Genomic DNA, 25,421 nt, shown 5'->3' with positions numbered 1-25,421 from the left:
TTAAAATGGAAATGCAGAGACTGTAACAAGGGGTTAATGGAGCCTAAATGATGGGTGATTCATATGTTAACTTCTGGCCTGCAACATCAAAGCCATCTGTGTGCCATAATTAATCAAATATTAACTGACTAATGGTGCTTAGTCCAGTAGTTATCCTTCATGACCCATTAAGCTTTACTGTACAATTAAAATGACCTTTACTGATGGCTTGTTCAGGAAATTACTTTACAAATATTTAATTTCTTCCCTGCTACATACTTTCAGTGAAAGTTGTAAAAGTGTAAAGTCTACAACTGCAGCATCACAAGGACACCTGCTGCAGTTATGCCTTATATACAGAGCAATACTCAAAATTCATCTTAATTTGTGTATTGCCCTTCCCAACAAGTTGCTTCAAAGGGGAAAACACAAAGACAATACTATGGGTAACTGTTAAAATATGCTTTAAAGACTAATGTGGGAGGAGCAAGAGCAGGACTGAGAGAGAGGAATCAAAACTCTTGAATGCAGTGTAAATGGGACTAGACTAAAAAATCTCTGGGGATCTGTATCACTGGACAAGGATGACAGTTACTAGTGTTTAAAGCAGTTTCTGTAATAGCTGGGGGTGATCTATACATGAGGGGGTGCGGTGGTGCAGTGGGTTGGACCGGGTCCTGCTCTCCAGTGGGTCTGGGGTTCGAGTCCCGCTTGGGGTGCCTTGCGATGGACTGGCGTCCTGTCCTGGGTGTGTCCCCTCCCCCTCTGGCCTTACGCCCTGAGTTGCCAGGTTAGGCTCCGGTTCCCTGCGACCCCATATGGGACAAGCGGTTCAGAAAATGTGTGTGTGTGATCTATACATAACGAAGAGCAGTGTGATGAAGGGCTGGAGACACCAGAGTGATGGATGTGAAAGCAACAGTGTAAAGCCAGGACAGATGGTTTTACACTATGGTGTTACATGGGACGGACCCAAATGGTTGAGAGCAGAGGAGGAAATGAGGAATTACTGCATGGTTTCTCAGCGTTCTGCTGTTGTACTTTAGTGAAATTACTTTAAAATGAAAGAGTCCAGCTGCACATGGATGTATTTATGTTAAGTAACCATCTAAAAAACAGAACTGTTGTAGTTTACACTCCATAAACAAGGAAAAAAACAAGGACTGGTTTACAGTTACATCTGAACCGAAGACACAAGCTCATCTGCAGGTCTTCGTGTTTCAGTAAGAACCTGGACTGGATGGAAGTTCTTGGAAGAAAACCCTCATTAAGAACATGGCTGAGATGTGTGAAGATTTCTCATGAATCAATGCCAGGAGGAGCGAGAAGCACAGGACCAACTCTCAGGAACACTGAAGCGACCTTAAAAAGCATAATCAGTATCTCGTGTCAGACCTGTGCTAAAATACACATGATTTCCATCATATATGAAGGTTTTCTAGAGTTTTACAGGTAACCAGAGTCACACACACCGGCCCTGTACCACGTGGAGTTCAAGTACTCTGTGCTGAAATGTACCATGCAGTGTATGGAATAATCATGGATGGAAATGACGATGCCGCTCACTGGGGCAACTTCGGAGGCTCGTGCTCGGCGGCCCGCTGCTCTGGCGCTCGCGATCGTGACTGCAAAGCGCACGCGACCTGAGCCACATCCATGTACGACTCGGGGAAAAAAGAAACACGGTCATTTTCTCTCTGAGTGGGCAAACGCGAAGGGCCGACCACGTGAACAGGCAATTACGGGGGGCGGGGCGTGTATTTCGGGAGGAGGGGGGGGGGTCGCAGGAAACGGTGGACAACTGTTGTCCCCCGTAAAATTAAGGTAGCGAGGGACTTGGACCCCTTGAGCCCAGTTTTGATGGGTCCGTATTGTCCGGGTGCACGAGGGCCCCCCACTCACTGGGATTTCTATAAAGAACTCGAAGCCTGGGGGGGGGGTGTTGTACACGGACAAAAAGAAACAAGAGATTGGGGGGTTGTGGTTGCGTGACGTCACACGCCGCGTTGGCTTGTAGGTCCGGACCCCCCCCCCCCCAACTCCTACCCCCTCCCCCTTTCTGCGGGAGAGCGCTCGAAGTTTGGAGGAAACTTTTAGCGGATCGTGAGCGTGCGCGCCGCGCGGCTGTGTGTGGCGGGTTTCCTCTGCTTCGGCAGCGGCGGCGATGAGCGAGGCTTTTCTCCTGGGTTAGTGAGAAGAAGTACGTTGAAAGAGGTGCTTTTAGAGTCGATCTGCAGCAGGAAGGGGAAGCCTCTGATCGCGGGCTCGCGCGCAACCCCCCCCCCCAACCCCCCGTCCTCGGATTCCTCCCCTCGGTTGCGGGACACAGGAGAAGCTGGACGAAATGGCGGAAACCAAAATAATCTACCACATCGACGAGGAGGAGACGCCGTACTTGGTGAAGATCCCAATCGCGGCGGAGAACATCACGCTGCTGGACTTCAAGCAGGTCCTCAACAAGCCCAACTACAAGTTCTTCTTCAAATCCATGGACCAGGACTTCGGGTGAGTGAGACTCGAGCGCGCGCGTGCGGGACGGACGGTCACGGTGTGTCTCTTCGTTGGACACGATGGTATGAAAAGCTGGAGACACCAAACGAACCGCCGCCGCTGGAATTCGGTTGGAGTCCGATGGGCGCAGCAGCTTTCAGCTACTAACTGAATCATGTACCCTGATTTGTACATCATTACTACACGTACATATACAAACGCTTTTGTTTAACTCGTTTCGGGGCAATAAGTTAATCTTTCTTTACTTTGCTAAATAATATAATTTATGTGCTTCTCCGATTACTAAAATGTAAAGTTGTTTCTTTTTGTTTTCTTAAACTTGAAATGGATACAGTGTATCGCTTGATGTTGGTGATACATTTCCAGTTGCGATACACCGTATCCATTGATGTTGGTGATACATTCCAGTTGATACAACGTAACCATTAATGGTGGTGAGACGCTCCACTTGATACGTATCAGTTGGTGGCAGTGAGACATTCCGGTTGACGAATTTGCGTCTTTGTCCTCTAAACCTTGCCCGAATGGACTGGGATGTTTGTAAACACAGTGGGGGTTTTTTCGGAATAGTTCTTCTGAAATGCTTAAAATGTCTATTCCAGTTCTTTGTTTGTTGAAATACATCTTTACAACTGTACTCTCCCAGTTGAAGACAAGATTCATTTTTGAGGTAAAATGCAACCCCAAGCAATGTATTGACATGTTTTTGCTAAATTTTAGTCTCGAAACGGTAAATATGTGTATATGAGAAAAGCACTTCAGTTAGAGATTTAAAAAAGTCAACTCATTTGAAAGGTCAGTCCTACGAAGCAGATTAAAATGATCTACTCCTAGTTGTCACTGTATCAAGTTTAGAACAGGGAAAATGCTCTTATCCCAGAATTCTTTGAATAATTAAAAAGGGTGTCATAAAGGTAAGCAAAACAAAGGCCTAGATTGTGTGTTCTGTTCTGTTCCCTTTGGGGTCTTAGTGGTGTCACAGATCAGGTGAACAACAGAAGGAATCTTCCATGAGGATGGAACAAGATGAGTGTGTGAGCGGATGAATATGCTAATGAAGACACACTTGGTGGAAACCGACCTGCAAACGGAACAAATGGGAAATGACCTGAGCAGCGACTGACCAATCACTTTAAAGATTGTTAGGAGCCAAGAACACCCCCCCTCGCCCCCCACTGTTTCAATTGTGCTGACCAACCAATGCAGCTCATTACCATCATTAAAGAACGTGTGGTAACAAATTGAGAGTCCGTTTCCCACAGCACAACTTGCCTTTTTTTTTTTTTTTTTTTTTGATGTTTCTGGTTATTTACATTTATTAACTTAACAGAAATGGAGTACATCTTGGAGACCAATAGAAGCAGTGTATTCCATCGACAAAAAGAGGCTTGGACATAGACATGGTTCTCGAGTACAGTCAATTTGACACATACCACAGTATAAACCAGTGTACATCACACAAGTAGCTGTATAAAAGGATTTTTCAAAATTATTAAATGGATAACATGGTACATGTTTTTCGAGCACTTAGGAGATAGGGTTATTGGGATTAAACTAAAACAGTTTCCCGTTTCTGCACACGGATAACGCCACGCAAGTCATGTCCAGAAGCTGATGCTTCAGCAGTCTGGGATCAGCAGCTTCTGCCTCAACAGTGAGGACACGTTCCCCTAGCTGAAGGAGCACACCTGAAAACATGCATTTAATTTCACTGCATCGGTGAGGCTTGACCTGGCACACCTAGCAATGCTGCCAGCTCCAAATGCAAATTTGAACCCGGGGCCCATTACTCTCATAAGGCTGCATGATGCAAACTGGAGCTTTTTAGATCCTGACTGGTTTAGACACTTTTGCACCAGTCAGTCAACAGCTGGTCCAGCTGCAGGTTTTTACTCAGTTTCCCTAAAATGCCTTTGTTGTTCATGAATGAAAAGAACAAGATTTGAAGAACATCTAGAATCCTCTTTGGAGTTTGTGTATGATGTTGGAATTTGCATTTAATTTCTGTAAAATATGTAGGTCAGTCGGCGCCCTTTCACATGGCGGCTTCTCCCCAACATTTCGGTTTGACTGCTGTTGGGAATTGGTGGAATTTGCTGGAACTGGGGGAATGTGTGTGTTTTTATGCCTCGTGCAGCAACTCAGAAAGAATGCTCATGAAAAGCCCAATAAAACCTCGGACCCCCGATTGTTACCGTTACCTCGGTGAGTCATTTTCTCACCGGTTCTCTGGTGGCTCTGGAGGCTTTTTGAGGGCCGGCGCGTTGATCTCCTCACTTTGCCGTAGCGGTTTTTGTGTGAAGTTGTGTGTTGGGATTTGTGCTTGTTCTTTACTTGTGGATGCCGTGCACCGACTGCGTCGCGAGTGAGCTCCACTTCGTGTGGGGTTTCCTGCAGTGAACGAGGGCTGCGCAGCACCGATGGCCCTCAGCCAGCCTTTCTGCTCTGGAAACGTTCTGTTTCATTCTGCTTCGGTCTTCCTACTGCAGCCGCACATCAGTGAACGCATGTGAAACTGTACCTTCGGACAGGACCGCTGACAAAGTGTGTGTGTGCTGGGTTTCACAGCAGGTCTTTCTCCTTTAAGAAGCGCCTGTCTGCTGTGTACCTCGGGTGAGGGTAGTCCGACACGCATCCGTGGTCGGTCGTTTGTACCCGCAGCCAGGGGGCCGTGTGCTCAAGCTGTCACCCAGAACCACCAGAACTTTGCCAACATGCACACAGAAACCCCAAAGGCTGGCGGGCCTCCCTCTTCTATTGTGGAGCAAGGACACGGTCAGAAGGGATCTCGAGTGCTCTCTCTCCTTTGCTGCTCATGCTTTTTGTCACTTTGTGGCAGAGTTATGATTTTTCTAAAGGCATTTGGTGTCACTTCAGTCTTAGAAATGTGAGCAGAAACTTCTGGGTCTTCAGAAGGTCAGTGAGGCTGGCGTTTGGGGAATGCGTGTGGCCAGCAGCGCAGCCGCCTAAGCTGGTGGCTTTTGTTGGGCATGTTGCTCCACCGTGTGACCGCCTGCGGGCGGAGTGTGTTTCCAGGGTCTAGAGTTTTGCTGCACTATGATACTGGTGTGGCGCTCCATGGTGTCCTGGGTGTCGCACATACAGCTGGATGAGGACTTTACTGTGTTTGGGATGATAAAATGCTCTACGTATTTTAATCTGTGTAACAAAATGTTGGCGAAAGAATTTAGGGTTGACAACAGGAACGTAATATTTTAGTTTTTACCACAGTGAAATATAACGTTTAACTGGTAACGTGTATCCACCAATTCATTTGTTATGAATGACAACAGTGCGCACACTTGGGCCGTGCGCTTAAGCTAGGGTATGGGTAGTCACCTGCCTGCGCTATCACGCATCGTGCACATCGTTTACAAGGGCACCGCTGAAAGCATCCTGAACGGTATCATTGCATGGTACGGGCACTGCAACGTCTCCGACCGCAAAACCATACAGCGCATTGTGACTACAGCTGAGAAGATCATTGGTACCCCGCTCCCCTCCGTACAGGACATCTACCATGCCCGCAAAGCCTCAAATTGTGGGTGACCCCACACACCCCTCCCACTGCCTCTTCAGCCTCTTGCTGCCTGGGAAGAGAGAGAGGAGCGTACGAGCAGGTTCCACCAGACTGTCCAACAGCTTTTTCCCCTCAAGCTGTCAAGATCCTGAACTCTCTCTACCACCTGTACCACCCATTACATACCAGAATCCTGAATTCTTGCCACTGGACACCTCCCCCCCAAATCCAAAGGGACGCCAGCCACTTTCATACAGTCTGTAAAGATTGTCCTCACAGGTCACTGACAGTCTCTGCTGAAACCTCAGTTGAATTGGGGTCCATCCCAAGTATAGTTGCTGTGTATAATACATTCCACATCGACCTACATTAGGTCACACTAATCCTCTTTTCCAAACAATTATTGCACAAAAACTCACTTTTTTGCACTACTACTTTTAAATCTGTTCACGTTTCTATTTTTTGTAGCGACCACACTGCTGCACTTTATTCCATAGTGTGTGTCGTCCAGTAGTTATTGTGAATTGCACTGTACTAGTAATAGTATATGTTGTCCTCTATGTCGCACCGTGGTCCAGGAGAAATGCTATTTCACACCCATGAATGTTCTAAACATATTGTGGAAGTGACAAAGTTGACTTTGATTTTGCAAGGTCATAGCACTATCCTGGAAACCTAGTGTGCAAGGCGGGTACACTATGTACGGGAAACCAGTGCATCACAGGGTGATCCCCCCCCCCCCCCCCCCAACGCGGACAATTTAGACCCACCAGTTTGCAAACGCAGGGAGAACATGTAAGCTGGGGATGGACTGAGCTGGATTTGAACCCATATCTGAACTGACAGCCCAGAGGTTATGAGGCGCTATCGCTACCTCCTCTGCTGCTATAATCATCTTGTATACTTGTTTTCCTTCCTCCAGTCTTTATTTGAAGCCCATGCCAGTTCGCAGAGGAGAAACAAGCTCAAGTTCTTGAAATAATATATAAATCAAACGTAAACTCTAGGAGGGAGTTTTTCCCACACGTTTTTGACATCTTGTGAACTTGTTTTTTGGTCTGACGGCAGACAAAAGGTCTCTATAACCTGGGCATTTACAGGGTTCATGTTTCCCAGGTCCGGCAAGTCGGGACAAAGTCCTGAAGGCAAAGAGACTGCAAGATAAACACGCAGACAAAATAAGGCTGCCCTGTGTTTTGGAACGGGAGTGTGTGATGGAAGACTGAGGTGTTCTGATTCATACTGGGCAGAGTGTGTGTTGCATACAGTGGGTCACTGGGGAGGTTGCTGTGTGTCACTGTAATCAGTGTGTGTCATACCTGTAGGGGGTGCTGTTTCCACTTAGCTGTGATACCCACCCACCCTTTCTTTTCTTCCTGCCGCAGGGTGGTGAAGGAAGAGATCTCTGATGACAGTGCCAAGCTGCCTTGCTTCAACGGGAGGGTCGTGTCCTGGGTAAGGATGGGCTGCCTGGGGGCTAGTGAAAGGACCCGGTGGGACGTGGTGCTTCCCTGCAGCCCCTCAGCTCTCCTCTCCCTCCTCTCCTTTCGTTCTTCCAGCTGGTGTCTTCCGATGGACCTCTTGCAGAGCCGGCACCTCCCCCGGTCGAAGTGCGACCTGAACCTTCGCCACCTCCACCCCCCCTGCCCCCACCCCCAGCTGAGAGGCCAGGGGGCATCGGTGATTCTAGACCCCCGTCCTTCCAGTAAGTTCATGGGCCCTTCCTCCAGTATTCCCCATCCAGCCCATCAGTCATTGTGCAGTCGTGATAAATTGCAGTTTTCCTCTTGGCCTAAAGGATGCTGGGATGTGGGCACCCAATTACTGAAATAGCTTTTTTTTTTTTTTTTTTTTTTTTTGGTAATGTGATGGATTCATTTCGGCAGGATGGCCTCATCAGTGTCCGGCTATAAGAAATAACACAGTAACTTCCTGTGTGCTCTCCCATCTTTTACTTTATGTACCAGGGGCTCTGATCACAGGACTCTTTATACGAAGTTGAGCGCGGTACCTGGTCGGTGATGAACCTATTGCGGAACACAGGAGTCAAAATGTGGTGTGTCAATAGCTCGTTTTCACAGAGTACAATTAGAGGTGATTTTATGGGGCGGAGCTTGTGATGTTCATCCAGCCAAACTCGTACAGCCGGATTTTTGCCACATAGTGAGCGGAAACCTGGCCCTCCCAGGGGTTCAGACAATGACCGCTCTCACCTTCACCTGAGCGGTTATTGTGTGCGCCCTTGTTGCTTGTGTTCGCCGTGCCGCTTTGTGTGCGGGAAGGAAGTATCACATAATGCTATGAAAATATAAATTTTGGAGAGTTTGGTACTTTGTCCTTTATGCATTTGCTGGCACTATACCTGAGTGGGAATGACTGTTGGTAATATTGTTTGAGGAGCCGCACTGTGTGCATATCGCCATTCCACTCGTTTCATTTACATTAATTTATGAATAAGTGTGACACTCTGGAGAAGTGACTTGCAGTGTTAAACTATTCACACTGATTTACCCTTCAAGACAGCACAATTTCTTTCTTTATTTCATCAGTTCAGCATGGTGTCCTTTGACTCCAAAGGCAGCAGCTCTAAGCATTGCGCCCCCTGCTGGCCCAGTTTCAATTCAGAAATGCTGTGTTCAGTGTAGCTGCACTCAGTTCACCTGAACCTTCTGGGACCAGCAGTTTAATGCTACCAGGCTGATGTTCTGAGGTCACTTTGCTTCCTCCCCCCTCCCCACAAAGCCCCAATGCTGCTGGCAGTGTGGAGGACTTGGAGGACCGCACAGAGACAGAGTCGGTGGTCTCCTACCGCCGAGAGCGACCGCGCCGCAGGGAGAGTTCGGAGCAGCACGGTGAGAGCCTGGAATCCAGGGCCTTTCCTCAATCCTAACCCCCTCCTCGCATGACCTGTGGCGCTGTGCTCTCGTTCCTCACCTCCTGCTCTCCTCGCTCCGCAGGACCGCGCGCAAATGGACAGAGCCGCCTGGAGCGCCATCTGGCAGGTTACGAGAGCGCCAGCACGCTCATGAGCAGCGAGCTGGACACCACGAGCTTCTGCGACTCGGATGACGACGACACCATGAGCAGGTCAGAGCGGGAGCTTCTGCCGTCTCCGTTTACCTTGGTTCCCCCCCATAAAGAAATGTAACTTTGAAATTATTCATATTTCTCCTTTCCGATCCGTTAACGAAGAACACACACAGAGCAGACATGCAACAAAAAAGTAATTTCATTGTTTTTCCTCACAAAAGTGGAAAACCACACTGCAAGTAAAAATTGCCTGTGTGTGATTATATATAAATAAATGCCATACCCCCCCCCCCAAACATATACACAGGTTCAGCAGCTCCACGGAGCAGAGCACAGCATCCCGGCTGCCAAAGAGACACCGCAGACGGAAGAAGCAGCGCCCCCCAAGGCTGGAACGGGTACTGCACCCTGAGGGAGGCGGAGCATGAAGACTGGCCTGAGGGTCAGGGGTTCAAGGGTGTGGGATGTCACTTAGGTGTGGAGTGTGGCGGGGCTGTGTGCTGAAGTGTTGATGGGTCAGTCACAAGCCAACTGACCAATCGCAATCAATCAATCAAGTGGGGTCTCCGTACAGGCTATATGGACACCTTCACATTGACCCCCTTTTCATTTTGAACGTATTGATGTTTGTAATGAAATGTGCTCAGCAGTCAGCTGGACATCACTCAACCATCTGAGCATCAGGTCTGGATCCAGCCTTCCAATGTCCAATTCCAAGCGGCACCTCATTCTTTGTGTCTTCCAGGCATCTTCGTTCAGCAGCGTCACCGACTCCACCATGTCCCTCAACATAATCACCGTCACACTCAACATGGGTGAGTCCTCAGCAGATCGCCTGGCAGGAGGTCATCGGAGGAGTCACCTCCCCCTCCTTCTGTCCCTAGTGTTCAGAATAGTGCTGTAGCTTTTCCTGAAATGCACTGGCATGAAAGTAAGATTAATAGTAATAAAACAGAGTAACAAGTGGTGCCTCTTACCTGAACAGAGAAGTACAATTTCCTGGGCATCAGCATCGTGGGACAGAGCAACGAAAGGGGAGACGGCGGCATCTACATCGGGTCCATCATGAAGGGCGGAGCCGTGGCGGCCGACGGGCGCATCGACCCCGGGGACATGCTGCTGCAGGTGTGCAATATCACCTAGCCCCAGAGAAGTATTTCATGGTTTGGTTTTTGTGGTCGTCGTCATACCTTGAAATTGAAATGGGATTGTTTACATTCCCTCGCAACATCTGGGAGAAAACGCGTGACGCTGACGCCTTGTTTGGGCTCAGATGCAGAGACAAAAATCCAGCGTCAAAAATGTGAAAAAGCTTGTTTAGTAGGACGATATCACTTTTTTTCGGCACACACTTCAGTTCCTATACGAGTAACCCATCGCATAATATTCCACTGGAAATGAGCAAAATGGCAGACCCCCCCCCCACATACACGCATGTGCACGCAGAGCACCTGTCCACCCTCCCTGAAATGGCGTGTCTCCTTTGCAGGTGAACGACATCAACTTTGAGAACATGAGCAATGACGATGCCGTCAGGGTGTTGAGGGAGATCGTGCACAAACCGGGGTGAGTTGCTTGGTGGGGGTCGGGGGGGAGGGGGGTTGCGTTCAACAATTCCTCCTTTTTTCCAGTCGCAGCTCTGGGGTCTGGTCGTTCTTGGGTGCTGACCATCTCTCCCCCGCAGGCCTATCATCCTGACAGTGGCCAAATGCTGGGACCCGACACCCCAGGGGTACTTTACACTCCCGCGCAGTAAGTGCCCCCTCCCTCCCGGATCGATCATCATGATGGTGATAATGAAGCCCATGTTGCCAAAGTAATGACCGCTGCAGAGACTACTTGGTGAGAACTAACTGCCCCTCCCTTGCAGATGAGCCGATCCGGCCCATTGATCCGGCTGTGTGGGTGAGCCACTCGGCAGCCATGACAGGGGCGTACCCCCCCTATCCAGGCAGCTCCTCGCTCAGCACCATCACCTCCAGCTCCTCCGTCACAGAGACTGAGCGTAAGTGTGCCCGCATTCCTCCCGGTCTTTATCTTCCCTCGCACCCTCACTATTTTTTGATCTGCCTTTGTCTGCCAGCAAAGATCACATCTGCAGGATGGTTTTCCTTTTTTTATTTCTTATTTTTTGTAGGATTTACTTAGAATTGTAAAATTGATTTATTTCAATGATTGCTGTGTTTTTCCTTAAAGGGATAGAGGTACCCAATTGGGTACATTGATTCACTTGGTAGACAATAAAAAGTGCCTCAGAGGAGCAGATCCTTTGGCCGTCTCGTAGGTTTTACTAGACTTTTCCAATAATTGCAAGAATGAGCAAGAAGGATTCGACCTACCTCTAAGCTCTCTCTAACCCCCCCCAGGCTTTGATGAGTTCAGCCTGTCGCTGCATTCAGACATGGCCTCGGTGGCCAAAGCCATGGCCTCCCCAGAGTCTGGTCTGGAGGTCAGGGACCGCATGTGGCTGAAGATCACAATCCCTAACGCCTTCCTGGGTAAGGAGCACAAGGCATTTAGCTCAAACATGGTGACTCTCCTGGGGAGGGGTGCGTTACGCATATAGTGTGTACTGCACTTTTTCCTTCCTTAATGGACAGTCTTTATTGCTGAGCAGTCTTTACCTCTAAACAAGCAAGTCATTTTTACTGTGTACCAGCAGTAGCACCTCCTCACTTTCCTGAGCGGTTTAGAGAGGAACAGCACATATGTCAATGTTTAGAAGATGTGCATCTGTCTCTAGGATCTGATGTGGTGGAATGGCTGTACCACCACATCGAGGGCTTCCAGGACCGCCGCGAGGCGCGCAAGTACGCCAGCAACCTGCTGAAGGCCGGCTTCATCCGGCACACAGTCAATAAGATCACCTTCTCGGAGCAATGCTACTATATCTTTGGGGACTTCAGCGACTGTGAGAACTGTGAGTGCCTTGGCGCTTGTCTTGTTGTCATGGAAACTGCATAGAGGATGAGGATAGATGGTACTGGGTGCAGAGGGGTGGGAAAGTTGGGTTTCAGGTAACTCACTGTCTTGCTTGTGAAATTTCAGCTTATGAACACTAGGGACCAGACTTCTGCAACTTGAATGTTTGTAATGACCTCTGACCCCTAGCCATGCCTTTTTCTCTCTCTTTCCCAGACATGGCAAACCTTTCTCTCAATGACAATGATGGTTCCAGCGGGGCGTCTGACCAGGACACCCTGGCCCCCCTTCCTCTCCCGGGGTCCACCCCATGGCCTATGATGCACTCCTTCCCCTACCAGTACCCGCACCCGTACTCAAGCCAGCCGCCGCCTTACCATGAGCTGTCCAGCTACAGCTACGCCCCCGGCAGCACAGGCAGCCAACACAGTGAGGGTAAGCATGGGGCGGCAGTGTTGCCTTTTGCCCCTGTCCATCCAGCTCTCAACTCATCCTGAGTACATTTCCCTCTCTCTCTTTCAGGGAGTCGCAGCAGTGGGTCCACGCGTAGTGAGGGCGAGCGCCGGCGAGGCGGTAAGGGCAGCGGCGGAGGCAGCACGGCGGGCGGCAGTGTGCGCGAGGACAAGTCGCAGGCCGGCGGAGGAGACTCTCGCTCCGAGAGTGGCAGCGAGTCCGAGTACTCGACCCGAAGCAGCCGGAGACGGGAACATGGCTCGGCCACGCCCAGCGAGCACAGCCACCTGAGCCAGCGCTCGCACCCGCGCGCCCCGCCCCCCCACATGCCTTACCCGCCTGGCATCCCGCTCCCCTACAACCCAATGATGGTCATGATGGTCCCTCAGCATGCGCACCCACACGCGGCAATGGGCCCTCCGCTGCCCCAGCACCCTGCCCTGCCCCCCTCTACCACCCCGGGCGGCCCCCCAGGAGCACCTCCCACCCGCGACCTGGGCTCCGTTCCCCCTGAGCTCACTGCCTCCCGGCAGTCTTTCCACCTGGCCATGGGAAACCCCAGCGAGTTCTTTGTTGATGTCATGTAGGGCTGTTCTAGAGGTGTGTGTGTGTGTGTGTGTGTGTGTGTGTGTGTGTGTGTGTGTGTGAGAGAGAAAATGGCAACTGCGGCGCAGCAGGACCAATGCTTGGAAGTATCTGTAGTATAAATCGAGGGGGCCCTGCCCCCTTATACTTGTTTATATTTTTTAAAAAAAACCCTCAGATTTGACATGGGTTGGAGTTGCAGCACCCCCCCCCCCCCCCTCCCTGGCAGATATGGACCATAACTCATGATGCCGCCTCAGTCACAAGTGTGATTGGCTTGCTGGTGTCCTGGTACGAGTTGAGAATCAAACCTGATCACTTTTTTTTTTTTTAAATTGTGAACATGAGCACTGATGCCCCCCCCCTCCCGTGTTGAGCTTTCATTCTTGGCTGTGTTGGACCAGGCTGGCAACAGGGCCTTTTGGTCAACGCAGATTTACTCTGCTGCCGTAACGCGGTTCACCGCTGACTGAAAACGAATTCTTTCTGGTGTTTTTATTGTGATTTTCTTGACAAGGGCTCTTTCACTTGGAAAGTTGAAACATGAATGACAAATGCTTGTTCCTTCCACAATTTACTAGAACCTCTGGCTGTTTGGGTCTCACACAGGAACCTCAGCAATGTGGGCATCCAGTTCTAAGAGTGAGTGCTAGTCTTCGCTCCACCTCTCCATTTAAACACTTTAAATGAAGTTTGTTGAATACACTCGTAGTTTGGACCCCCTTAGTGTGCCACGTGCTGCCTGTCGGAGGTCCCCGGGGGGCAGGAACACCAAACGTAGACTGCCTGCCGACATCTGTGAAGGAGCCCTTTTGTGACTTTTGCACAGTTTTTAATGCAGGTTTATGGGTAGATGACTGAGCTGGTTACACCTTTTGATAAATATTTAACTATGTGTTCAGTGTGTGTGTCATTGGAAGTGAGCATTTTTAAAAAAATTTTTTATATATATTTTTCCCCTTCCACTGGACACATTTGAATCAGACTTGTGTGGTGTTTTAGTGCTCCAAGTATACGAACCCTTGCCAAGTGCACACCGCCAATGGGGACTCTTGGTGTCTACGTGCTGAGAAATACATGATGTAGGTAAGTGAGGTTAAACGGGCTGTGAGGGAATGTCCTTTTGGTTCAGGTCCAAATGAGCTCCAAAGGGTACCCCCCCTTCCCATCAAATTCTTGTCAATGGCTCTGCCCACCCTCATGGCAGCCCTGTTGTACTGTCATCATGGGCTCATATGCTTTAATGTGAAACCAGTGCAGTGTTTGGTCCACACGTGAACGCCTTCCTGCTCAAAGCTGCACATTTTACTGCAGACGCACAGTGGCTGTTTCCGGTCAGAAGCGGGTGCTGCAGTGCTGGGAAACGGATCAAAACTCCAGTAACGGCAGCTGTCAGCTGCCTATGTACTCTCATGGAGACTTTCAGCAGCTGCGTGTTGTACAGTTTTCTTTTCTTCCTTCTCCAGCAAGTGCACTCTCAATTACTGCTCATCTTGACTTCAAGAACTTCCATCAGTTCCTATGAGGTGGTCTCGCACCACTGAAGTACAGTGGGTCAGCTGTGGGACCCTGAGGTACCAACGGGGTGGGACTAGGGTTTAAAAGTGGTACTTTTTTTTTTTTTTTTTTTTTTTTTTTTTTTTTAGATGTCCAGCAAGGGATGTGTGGGATGTTGCCCTTGAATGTTCTTACAGCTGTGATACCCATTCCCATCCTAGTGTTTTTTTTTGGTTTTTTTATAACAAAACTTCTACCTTTTTGTATGTAAAATACAAGTAATCCAAATCTAAAGGTGCTAATGAAGAGATCAGTGTCCAAACATTGATATGTAGGACAGTACAGCTGCCTTATGATTTTCTTTCCTTGATTATATTATCACTTTTTTCAATATTTTAAATAAATGTGTGTTAGATTTAACCAGGAAGGCCCGGAGCTTTTCTTCTATAACTTGTAACCCGAGATCTATGAGAAACAAACTACACTGATGGTGATGAAACTTGCTGAAATACATTGCAAACATGCCAATATATTGACACATTGCTATTTAGTCTTAATTGGTACCTTTGTCTAAAACAAATCACAATATGAGTTTTGTATGTTAAGCTACTTATTTATGCAGTTACACAGCAGTTTAGATGGATGTGGTCACTGTACATTTGAGTATTCAGGTTGTGGGTATGTAACAGTGCACCTTTCATGGTTTAGGGTAAGAATCATGGTGCATGTACAGCCTGGAGCCCCAGAATGCTGCATCTGGTGGGAGGTACATGCCTGAAAAGAACGTGCTGGTTCATCAGTTTTGTCTGAGACAAAAGTCTGATTCCTTACAGTCAAAATATAATGGATCAAGTTCATTAGTCCAACTGCAAGAAGAAGTGAACCCTGTGAGACACAAACACATTGCTCATATATAACTATGTACATGATAACCTATGGGACAGCAGATGCTAAAACAGTTGAGGATGTTGACATCTAACAGGAAGGATTACAGGTGAAACCTGCCCTTGACTAGTGCACTTGCCCTGGTATATCAATGGGTAAACACTATGGATAAAGGTCTCCTCCAAAAGACAAATGGTTTTGGGAAGGGGGCTGCCGAGAAGAGCTACTCTCTCTTGGTCTCTCAAAAAGTGTTTCCTATTAAATTTCTAGGGTGCCCTCTCTTTAAGAGGTGGTGGTAAAACTGGTAGGTATTTGACCGGTTTAAAGGAAAACTGTGATTGACAGCCAAACGAGGGTCATTAAAATCCAGCAGTGAGGAGGCGAGGCAGAGGTAATACTAGGGGCTCGTAATGAATGTGACTTGGTTAGTTTCAAGGAGTAAATACTAAGACATTAACTAGAAATACTTTCAAAGGTAGTGGGAAGGAAGTGACCAAAATGTAAATGAGTAAAAAATTAAAAAAAACACTACTTTAGCGTCTGCTAAATATGTATATAAAATGTGTAGGCAAGGCCCGTGAGCAAGGATTTCTATAAAACTACATTTTCCATAATGCTACGGTAAGGTGGCGCCCAATAGTGGTGCACGTTTCATAGATATAGAAATAGTAGAACCCCATTCTGCAGAAAAAAAGCTTTCGAAAGAATCGCCAATATCTAAAATAGCATCGTTCCTGAAGTACGTGGTCCTCCGACATTCCTTTACCACCTATTGATTTTAAAGATTGTGCATGAGGGCAAAATGATCCGAAAATAAAAGCGCGTTTTTGACATAGAAAGTCTGACCCTGTGGTTCGACGTGTTGCGTAGTTTGAGGGGCGGAGCAGAACAGAGCGGGATTATTCCGCCCCAGATCGCGCAGCTGACCACACTATTGACCGCACTATTGCTGGAGTCGCCGTTACTGTAATTGCTGATTTACCTGTGAGCCGCGAGTGCCATGTTCGTGCGCGCTGTGGTCCTGAATCCGGCGCTGTGCGGCGCAGCCCTGCGACTCCCGGCGATCGTCCCCGGGTGAGACGCACAGCTTTCTTCCTTAGTTCTAGTTCTTCTTGTTGTTGTACACAGATATTGATAGTATACCATTTACCATAGCGCTGAGAGTCATAAATCGTAAATCAGCAGTGTTGTGCATTGAGTCTTTATTTATTTGCTCAATCAATCGATCGATCGATTAAATAAGTAAATCGGTCAACTCGTTTAAACTGTTTCCATGCGACATTGATTCATTGTGCGCTTCTCGGCGACCGAGTTCTTTCTCTTTAATTTACTGTAATGCTCAAACAGATAGATTTGCACAACCGCGCAGTTTTAGTGACGACTGTGATTGTTTTTGCTGTTGCGTTTTTTCCTTTTTATTTATTCAGGTGTCAGAGAGCCGCGGGGGTCCGCCTCTACGCGACGAGTCAGGCCGCGGAGGTACAGTGACCTTCCTGCCCCCCTTCCCCTTGTATTTACCGAATCACAATGTTACCGGTCATTTCCTTTCCGAAAACATCGCTTATGTTGTTTTTTATAGTTCTGTTTTGTTTTGCGCGTGAACTTATGATGAAGTAGTAGTGATACGAGGAGGAAACGCAGACGAGTGCGCAGAGTGAGTAAATAAAGTGTCACCCCCCCTTCCCCCCCGCCAGCGTGCAGTTTAATGACTAAATTAATTTCTATCATATTTCCGTGGGACCTCACGTCATCAGTTCGCCTGTAACGCTTTTAATGCGACCGCGTAGCGCTGCAGCGCAAGTCTTCCTTTCGTCGGTAAGTGGGGGAAAGTTCACGTGACGTCACGGGGAACGGGGAGGGGGAGGGGCATGAGCGGCGCACGAGCGGCGCGTGGCTCGCGTTCCTCTTCAGACACAAAGTAACTTTGGAGTGACACTGGCAGCGGAAGGACATAGGGTGAAAACTGCCACTTTCTTCTTCTTCTTCTTCCTCTTATTATTATTTAATAATAATAATAATAATTCAGATAATAAGACTAATAGTAATAGAGGAGTGTTTGCAATGTTTTAATTTGAAACGCTCCGCGCTGATCACGTGAGGACAGCAGCCTCCGGGATGTTATAATTAGGAGGGCAGTTTGCGGAATAATGTCACGTGCACACGTCCTATCTGCATTATTCTGATAAATGATGTCCCGCCTTCTGCTCTGTACACACTACTCGTTGGTTACTGTATGTCAAGCAGCTGACCAGACCAGTGTCTCCGCAGGAAGAATGTAGTTTTAAAAAGTACCGTAAAAGCATCACCGCTCCATTCTCCGTGCGATGAACAGAAATGTAACCAGCAGGTGGCGTAGTGATAAAAGGTGTTTTGAAAATCTTGTTTCCATATTGTGTATTAATCTCCTGTCTCAAATATGTGCTCCGTCTCACATGTGCCCCCATCCCTGCCTTTCTTGGTCCGTCCATCCCCGTTTCCATCCCCCTTTCCCATCCCTCCCCGCTCCGAGTCCAGGCGGTGCTGGGCAAGTCAGCCGTGGGGAGCGATGCTTCCGCCAAGGTGGCCACCGAGAAGAAGCCGCTCAACTTGGTAGGATGTCATTCTAGGCGTGTTGCTGGTCTCTATGCAACAGCAGATTCACGTTGTCATGCGAAGTGTGGGCCAACTGTTCACGGCTCAAAGTCCACGGCGGCACACTTTAACGTGCGATAAACAGGGAGAGAGGTTCGAGAACTGGCCCCGATTCAGAAAACCCCGGAGGGGGTAAAGTGCCATGTTATATGACTTGCAGTAACAGCTCCGTTTGCTCTGTGTTCCTCAGGAATCCAAATCCTTCGCTGTGAACATGTTCAAGGGTCAGATCAACACGTCCCAGGTGTTCCCTTTCCCTTCAGGTGAGCGGTGCGGTGCAGGAGACGCAGTAAAACTTCAGGAACATCAGAGGAACGTCGTTTGAACAGAGATGTTGAGCCTACGGGAGGCGCGCTCTGCGCTAAAATCCTCCTGTAAACAGTAGTGTAGATGTTGCTGTGAGGGCATCACTGTTGCGTGCTGTCATGTAACATATGCTGTCTGTTGCCTCATGTCTGTGCTGCAGTGCTGAACGAGGAGCAGTCGCAGTTCCTCCAAGAGCTTGTCGGACCCGTCTCCAAATTCTTTATCGTGAGTCACGCTCGCTCCTTACGGCTCACGGTACTTTGTTACGTATACCTTGGTGCCTCATATTGGTCACGAGACAAATTTTTGAAGATTTCGGAGTTGATTATTTCTGATTGTGTTTTTAAAATGAATTAAGAACGTGTTCGCAGTGATGAAAACGTGACCTGTGTTTAGCCACCCAGCCAGTAGATGGCAGTAAAGAGCACCAAGCGCAGTAGGAGGGTGGGACCACCATAGGGAGTAACGATGAATTAAGTGAACAATTGGCGCTCAGTAGGAGTTTGTGGGACAGGACATTTTTCCTGTCAGTTTTTATTTATTTATTTTTTTAATTGTAATGTGGCTCAAAGTTAATAAACATTAAAACAAAAAGCATTTTTGTTTATTATGGTTAAGACTGGGATTTTTGTCTAATATAACAATGAATAAATGGAGGGACATTTTGTACGGATGTCTGGTCTCAAATGTGTTTGTAAGTTGAGGAGTCGGTGTACAGGGAGGAGCTGAAGTCATTATCCTGTATTTCATTTCTGGAAAATGAAATGAATGAATGAATCAATAATCATTTTCTAAAATAACTACTTGAAATAAGACACACACACACACACACACACACACACACACACACACACACACACTCTGTCTGAAACCGCTTGTCCCAAGCGCGGTCGCGGCAAACTGAAGCCTAACCTGGCAACACAGGGCGCAAGGCTGGAGGGGGAGGGGGACACACCCAGTATGGGGCGCCAGGTCGTCGCAAAGGCACCTCAAGCAGGACTCGAACCCCAGACCCGCCAGAGAGCGGGACCGGGGCAAGCCCGCTTCGCCACCGCACCCCTCTTACTTGAAATAAGATAATTAATATTACCTCTGATGTTGATCAAAGAGTTATGGACTGCTGGACTTTGTTGGTGGTGTCACATTATGGTGATTAACGTCCCTCGTCCATCCTCCCACTTGCAGGAGGTCAATGACCCCATGAAGAATGACGCCCTGGAGAAGGTGGAGGACAGCACCATGGAGGGCCTGAAGGAGCTCGGGGCCTTCGGTCTCCAGGTCCCCACCGACCTGGGGGGGCTCGGCCTCACTAACACACAGGTCAGTGGGGGCATGAGGTTGGCAGGGTCACAAGGAGCAAGCATCTGGAGTGAGGGCTGACCTGCTGCGGCTCTCCATCCCGCTCTGAGTCCACAGTCTGTCCCACCCCATCCCACAGTACGCGCGGCTCGTGGAGATCGTGGGGATGTACGACCTGGGTGTGGGCATCACCCTGGGTGCCCACCAGTCCATTGGTTTCAAGGGCATCCTGCTGTTCGGTACCCGAGCCCAGAAGGAGAAGTACCTGCCCAAGCTGGCTTCGGGTGAGAGAGTGGGGTGTGCTGGGGGGTTGACCTCTTTCATTTATTTTACTGTGAAATATCCTTGTGGACCAGCAGGGGCATAGTGGTTAATAGTGCTGATCGCACCTCCTGCTGTAGTGCCCTTGATGAAGGTACTTTCCTGAATTGAATGAATAGTAAACGAATGAAGAGTAAAAAAAAAAAAAAAAAAAATCCTGGGTAAATCAGTGTAAGTAGCTTCAAACTGCAAGTGTTTTTGGAGAAAAGCTCAGAGTTCAGGTTAAGTACCTTGATCAAGGGTTCTACAACAGGAGGTGGGATTCAAACCCAGGTTCTTTGAGTCCAGGTGCTGCAGCTGTACCTACTACGCCTCTGCTGCCTCGCTAACAATTAGCGAACCTGCATGTGGTCATACCGTGAGCTGCGGTGTGATACCCAGCTGGTGCTGTGGGACTCTGCAGGGGAGGACGTCGCCGCCTTCTGCCTGACGGAACCGGCCAGCGGGTCAGACGCCGCCTCCATTAAGACCACGGCTGTTCTCTCGCCGTGCGGGAAGTACTACACCCTCAACGGAGGAAAAATCTGGATCAGGTAGCCACACACAAAGTCACACACACTCACGCAAACCTGGTCAGAACAAAGAGTGTCAGTTTTTTGTGTGGTACCAAGTTGATGTTTCTGAGTGACTTTGACTAGGGGCTCATCTGAAGGACCAGCAGGGGGCATAATGGTTAGTGCTGTCTGGCCGTACCATTGATCAAGGTACTTTCCCTGACCTCATACAGTAAAGGTTACCGTGCTGACTGAGTAAAGGTAAAGGAACTTTCTAAAGTTGACACTGTGGAGGTGTCTCCCTGGTCATTTCATTCCCCCCCCACCACCCACCTCCATCTGTTTCCCAGCAATGGAGGACTGGCGGAGATCTTCACTGTTTTCGCGAAGACGTCGGTGAAGGATGAGAAGACGGGAGAGATGAAGGACAAGATCACGGCGTTCATCGTGGAGAGAAGCTTCGGCGGAGTGACGAGGTGCCGGCGGAGGGGGAAGGGGGTTGGGGGGGGGTTGGCTGTTCACAGGTAGTGTGCTCTAGTCTCTTTAAACACTTTTTCATGAATCTCTCCCGGTTTGGTTTTGTCTGCCCTCCCCCTCCTCGCAGTGGTCCCCCGGAGAAGAAAATGGGCATCAAGGCGTCGAACACGGCGGAGGTGCATTTCGACAACGTGCGCGTGCCCGTCGAGTGTGTGTTGGGCGAGGTGGGTGGCGGCTTCAAGGTCGCCATGAACATTCTGAACAACGGGCGTTTCGGCATGGCGGCTGCGCTCGCCGGCACCATGAAGGGCGTCATCGCTAAGGCCGTGAGTGCTGCTGCCCCCGCTCTGTGTGTGTGTGTGTGTGTGTGTGTGTGTGTGTGTGTGTGTGTGTGTGAAAGAGGTTTCATTTGTCTGTGTTCCGCATGCCGAGTTGCATCCTACAGCCACCGTGCAGTTGATGTCATGCTCTCAACCACGGCACGCTTTAACAACTGTACCAGTTTTGGACCATGGTTCGGACCGTATGGCATTATTTATATTTCTTTATTTTTTTATATATATTTATTTAATTATTATATTTATTTATATTTAGCGCTAAGGTGCACTGTGTGGGTTGTAATACATCATGGACAGCATTTAGAAATTATTACACATAATTTTAACATATTTTAGACTTTTTAATTCCTTCTGCAACTGTTGTGCCCATTTTTAATATGCAGTGTGGTACTTCAGCAAAGCTACAGTAAAATAACTGTATTGTCACATCCCATCTGTTTAAATAGAATGGGGTCCATGGTAGGAGGGGGTGTGTCCAACAGCTACGCGGTTAGCGGACAGGTGCCGTTCGCAGCGGTGTTCACTTGTGCTTCTCTTCGCACCGGTTCACACGAACCCTCCCAGGTGGACCACGCGGTCAACAGGACGCAGTTCGGGAGCAAGATCCATAACTACGGGGTCATCCAGGAGAAGATGGCTCGCATGGCCATGCTGCACTATGTGACCGAGGTCAGTGCGGGGCTGCGACCGTTCACAGCTCGTTCCTCTGCTCTGAGGCTGTCTGGGAAGGACACTAACAGCAGGGGGCATAGTGGTTAGGGGTGTCGCTTTGTGCTCGAAGGACCCAGATTCAAGCCCTACCCTCTGTTTTATAAATGGGTAAATCGGTGTAAGAAGATCAGTACTGTAAGGTGCTTTGGTGAAAAGCAGAGTGTAGGGAACATATTGTAGTTGTACCAAATAAGTAGATACAGACAGTGAAGGTTGGTGTTTTTGTGAGCCTCTTGACCGATATATGAAGCCGTCGCTAATTTGTTCTGTTTATTAAAAATTGGTCTCTCCTCCCACCTGCCCCCCAGTCCATGGCCTACATGGTCAGCGGGAACATGGACAGCGGCGCGTCCGACTTCCAGATCGAGGCTGCCATCAGCAAGATCTTTGCCTCCGTGAGTACGGCCAGCGTGCCTCCGCCCTCTGGGTGTCCACGTGGCTGGGTCTGTGCCTCGGGTCCGGGTGCTGAGCGGTCGATTTGTGGTCTGCGTTTGCAGGAGGCGTCCTGGTCAGTGACCGACGAGTGCATCCAGATCATGGGAGGGATGGGCTTTATGAAGGTGGGTCCAGGAGAAAAGACAGAACCTCTCATGGGAATGTCTTGTTTTCTCTGCGCGCGCATGCGTGCGTGTGTGTGTGAGATTAATCTGCAGTGCCCTGCGTTTAGGAAGCTGGAGCGGAACGGGTCATGAGGGACTTGAGGATCTTCAGAATCTTTGAGGGCACCAACGACATCCTCCGCCTTTTCGTGGCACTCAATGGCTTCCAGGTACCAGTGACGGTGTGTGCGTGCGCGTCTGCGCTCGTGCGATCAGCATGTAGAGTGAGGGAGGTCATCTGTGTTGGCAGAATGCTGGGAACCAGCTGAAGAACCTACAGAAAGCGCTGAAGAACCCGCTGGGGAACGCTGGACTTCTGACTGGGGAGATCGGCAAGAGGGCACGCAGGTCAGTGCAGCGCTCGCGCGCGCACACACACACACACACACACACACACACACAGAGACCCTCACACTGTGTTTCCCCTGTGTAGGAGAGTCGGACTGGGCTCTGGACTCTCTTTGCAGGGGACCGTTCATCCTGAGGTGGCCCACAGCGGCGATCTGGTGAGTGTGTGTGACACAGTGTGTGTTTTTTTTTGCATCCTCCATCTGCTGATGACATGTAGCGCAATTCCTGGTCTCCTTTCCTTTCCCGCAGACGGTGAAAGCCATCGAGGAGTTCGGAGCAACCATCGAGGAAATGCTTCTCAAACACGGCAAGAAGATCATTGGTAAGAGTGTGTTTCACACCAGTTACCTGCCCGGACTCAGAGACGCAGATTCCATAGCAGTGCTGCAGATGTCTTATTTACCAAATGTTTGATTTGCTTGTCCCTCCAGCTGGCTGTATATATGTGTGTGCTGTTTGCTGTGATTTATTTTTCACGTTACCGTGATTTCACCGTGTCCTCATTTCAGAGCCTGTTGTTTTTTCCAGATGAGCAGTTTGTGCTGAAGAGGGTGGCCGACAGCGCCATTGACCTGTACGCCATGGTGGTCGTCCTTTCCAGGTGAGACAAACACACAGACTTGTTATTTATCTCTTCTTTATTTATTTGACACTTACAGTGTTAATGTACTAACACTGATCTGTGCTTTTATACAGCAGGGTAATTTTTACTGTAGCAATTCAGGGTAAATACCTTCATCAAAGGTACTGCAGGAGCTGGGATTTGAATGCAAGGCAGCAGCTTTAACCACTTTGCCACCTGGTGGCCCATCAACGCACTTACATTTACACTGTAATCTCGCTGGCCTCATCCACTGTTTACATTATTATTATTATTATTATGTTTTCCATAAAGCCGTTCTCACTTTTACCAAGTACTTGCTCCACTATCTGTATATTGAAGCATGTTGACAGAACGCTGAGGGTTTGATGCTCTGCCCCTGTGTCTCTTCCACAGAGCCTCCCGCTCGCTGGCCCAGGGTCTGCCGTCCGCGCAGCACGAGAAGCTGCTCTGCGAGACCTGGTGTATCGAGGTGAGGAACGTGTGCTTGGCACGCACTCTGCACACCTGGATGATTTACATTTGTTCATTTATGTGACCCTTTTCTTGAGAGCAGCTTACACCGATTTACTCGTTTATACATTAGGTTTTACTGGATCATTTCAGGATAAGTACCTTGATCAATATTACAGCAGCAGGAGGTGGGATTCGAACCCAGGGCCTTTGATTGTGTGCCAGCAGCCCCACCACCCGCTTCTTTTTTTTTTTTCCTCCCAGCAGCCCTTTGTAGGTTTATTACCTTGTTCGGTGTTGCCATGCTGTTTATTGGGACTCAGACCAGTAACCTGTTCATTGGACTCTGTATTGCAGTGGATCTCAGGAGATGTAAATTAATTTCGTTTTCCTGTTCTGTGTTTCTCCCCCATGTTGCTGCACATCATGTGACCCTGTCCTCATTCAACCCCGACTCCCCCCCACCCCCATTCCACAGGCCTACGGCCGCATCATGGCTGACATGAAGTCTCTGAGGTCCAGCTCCAGCAAGCAGCTCTTTAAGAACCTGAGGGCCATCTCCTCTGCACTGGTGGACAACGGCGGGGTTGTGTCCCCACACCCTCTGGGATTCTAACCCACCCCCCAACCAACCACACACACGTCTCTGCTGTTACTTATTTCTGTATTGAGGATGAGTTCTCTTTGGTCAAGTTTGGAGAATATCCAGGTGGCATTGAGCAGAACGTTCTGGAATGATGGTTCGGCTGCAGTTTGAATGTTTTATGGTAAACTCTGTGCAAAGGATTGTAGTTGCGCATATTCATATTGAAATATTTTAATTTCAGGTGTTCCGTATGGTAGCTTGCCTTTCGAAGGTAACCGAAATGTTATAAATATAGCGGTTTAATGCCAGGGGTCATGTTCGATGTTAAAGACCTATTTACAGTCAGTACAGTAACTTATTTTTGGCACCATTTATGAATGTCTGCAACCTGTGTGCGTGCTTCTCGTTTGGCTTCCCTAAACGGTGGTTTTCGGAGCCTCTGTGTTTTCTCATTTCCCTTCACGGTTTGTAAAGGATGAGGGTGGAACAGCCCACCTCTCCATCCTTCATCACAAGGGTCTTCCTGGATGATCAGTGACCTTTAACCTTTCTCAAGGACTTGAGGCAACTGGTTGAGTACTTTGTTCACCGCTGAGACGTCCTCCAATGAAGAGTGCCTTTCACCTATACAACAGTGAACACGCACACACTCACACTTACTTGCATGCATACGTATAACTCAAGTGCCTGGTTTAGCTGCAGGTAGCTAAAATAACAGTAAAAGTGTTTTTGACCATGTGTTTCGTGTAGTTACGTGAACACATCGGCCTTCCAGTGATGGTGGTGGGACAGAAACGTTTAAGTAACAGTATGTCAGGATACTGATTAAAGATCTGAGCTGTCTACCAAGTTTGGTGGGTTTTTTTTCTTCT

General features: G+C 48.8%; 2 protein-coding genes across 2 annotated transcripts; both read left to right on the top strand.

The window, feature by feature from the left end:
- Positions 1 to 2,052: 2,052 nt before the first annotated feature.
- dvl2 (dishevelled segment polarity protein 2) lies at positions 2,053 to 13,171 on the top strand. Its single transcript, XM_029247506.1, has 15 exons — positions 2,053 to 2,484; positions 7,396 to 7,465; positions 7,570 to 7,715; positions 8,753 to 8,862; positions 8,968 to 9,097; positions 9,348 to 9,438; positions 9,786 to 9,855; positions 10,026 to 10,165; positions 10,530 to 10,606; positions 10,725 to 10,792; positions 10,911 to 11,045; positions 11,407 to 11,538; positions 11,784 to 11,960; positions 12,179 to 12,397; positions 12,485 to 13,171. The coding sequence occupies exons 1-15, from the start codon at positions 2,324 to 2,326 to the stop codon at positions 13,000 to 13,002; spliced, it is 2,244 nt and encodes a 747-aa protein (XP_029103339.1). The 5' UTR covers positions 2,053 to 2,323; the 3' UTR covers positions 13,003 to 13,171.
- Positions 13,172 to 16,263: 3,092 nt separating this feature from the next.
- On the top strand, positions 16,264 to 25,392 carry LOC108918781 (very long-chain specific acyl-CoA dehydrogenase, mitochondrial-like). The gene is made up of 20 exons (XM_018726314.2): positions 16,264 to 16,456; positions 16,810 to 16,861; positions 17,897 to 17,971; positions 18,204 to 18,276; positions 18,480 to 18,544; positions 19,505 to 19,639; positions 19,758 to 19,902; positions 20,343 to 20,472; positions 20,784 to 20,909; positions 21,038 to 21,236; positions 21,813 to 21,917; positions 22,268 to 22,354; positions 22,457 to 22,519; positions 22,627 to 22,728; positions 22,809 to 22,906; positions 22,992 to 23,064; positions 23,159 to 23,231; positions 23,438 to 23,510; positions 23,907 to 23,982; positions 24,442 to 25,392. Exons 1-20 carry the CDS (start codon positions 16,383 to 16,385, stop codon positions 24,577 to 24,579), a joined length of 1,962 nt encoding a protein of 653 aa, XP_018581830.1. The 5' UTR covers positions 16,264 to 16,382; the 3' UTR covers positions 24,580 to 25,392.
- Positions 25,393 to 25,421: the final 29 nt, after the last annotated feature.

Source organism: Scleropages formosus, chromosome 21 (genome assembly GCF_900964775.1).
Source record: "Scleropages formosus chromosome 21, fSclFor1.1, whole genome shotgun sequence".
Lineage (NCBI taxonomy): Eukaryota > Metazoa > Chordata > Actinopteri > Osteoglossiformes > Osteoglossidae > Scleropages > Scleropages formosus.
This window is presented reverse-complemented; position numbering and strand designations above follow the sequence as displayed.

What these genes read in the sequence shown, in the direction of transcription:
- LOC108918781 (XM_018726314.2), top strand. Translation starts at nt 16,383, where the DNA reads ATGTTCGTGCGCGCTGTGGTCCTGAATCCGGCGCTGTGCGGCGCAGCC. An exon ending in CCGTCTCCAAATTCTTTATC is followed by an intron (nt 18,545 to 19,504) that starts GTGAGTCACGCT and finishes TCCCACTTGCAG; the next exon opens with GAGGTCAATGACCCCATGAA. An exon ending in AGGGCGTCATCGCTAAGGCC is followed by an intron (nt 21,237 to 21,812) that starts GTGAGTGCTGCT and finishes GAACCCTCCCAG; the next exon opens with GTGGACCACGCGGTCAACAG.
- dvl2 (XM_029247506.1), top strand. Translation starts at nt 2,324, where the DNA reads ATGGCGGAAACCAAAATAATCTACCACATCGACGAGGAGGAGACGCCG. An exon ending in GACGACGACACCATGAGCAG is followed by an intron (nt 9,098 to 9,347) that starts GTCAGAGCGGGA and finishes ACATATACACAG; the next exon opens with GTTCAGCAGCTCCACGGAGC. An exon ending in AATCCCTAACGCCTTCCTGG is followed by an intron (nt 11,539 to 11,783) that starts GTAAGGAGCACA and finishes ATCTGTCTCTAG; the next exon opens with GATCTGATGTGGTGGAATGG.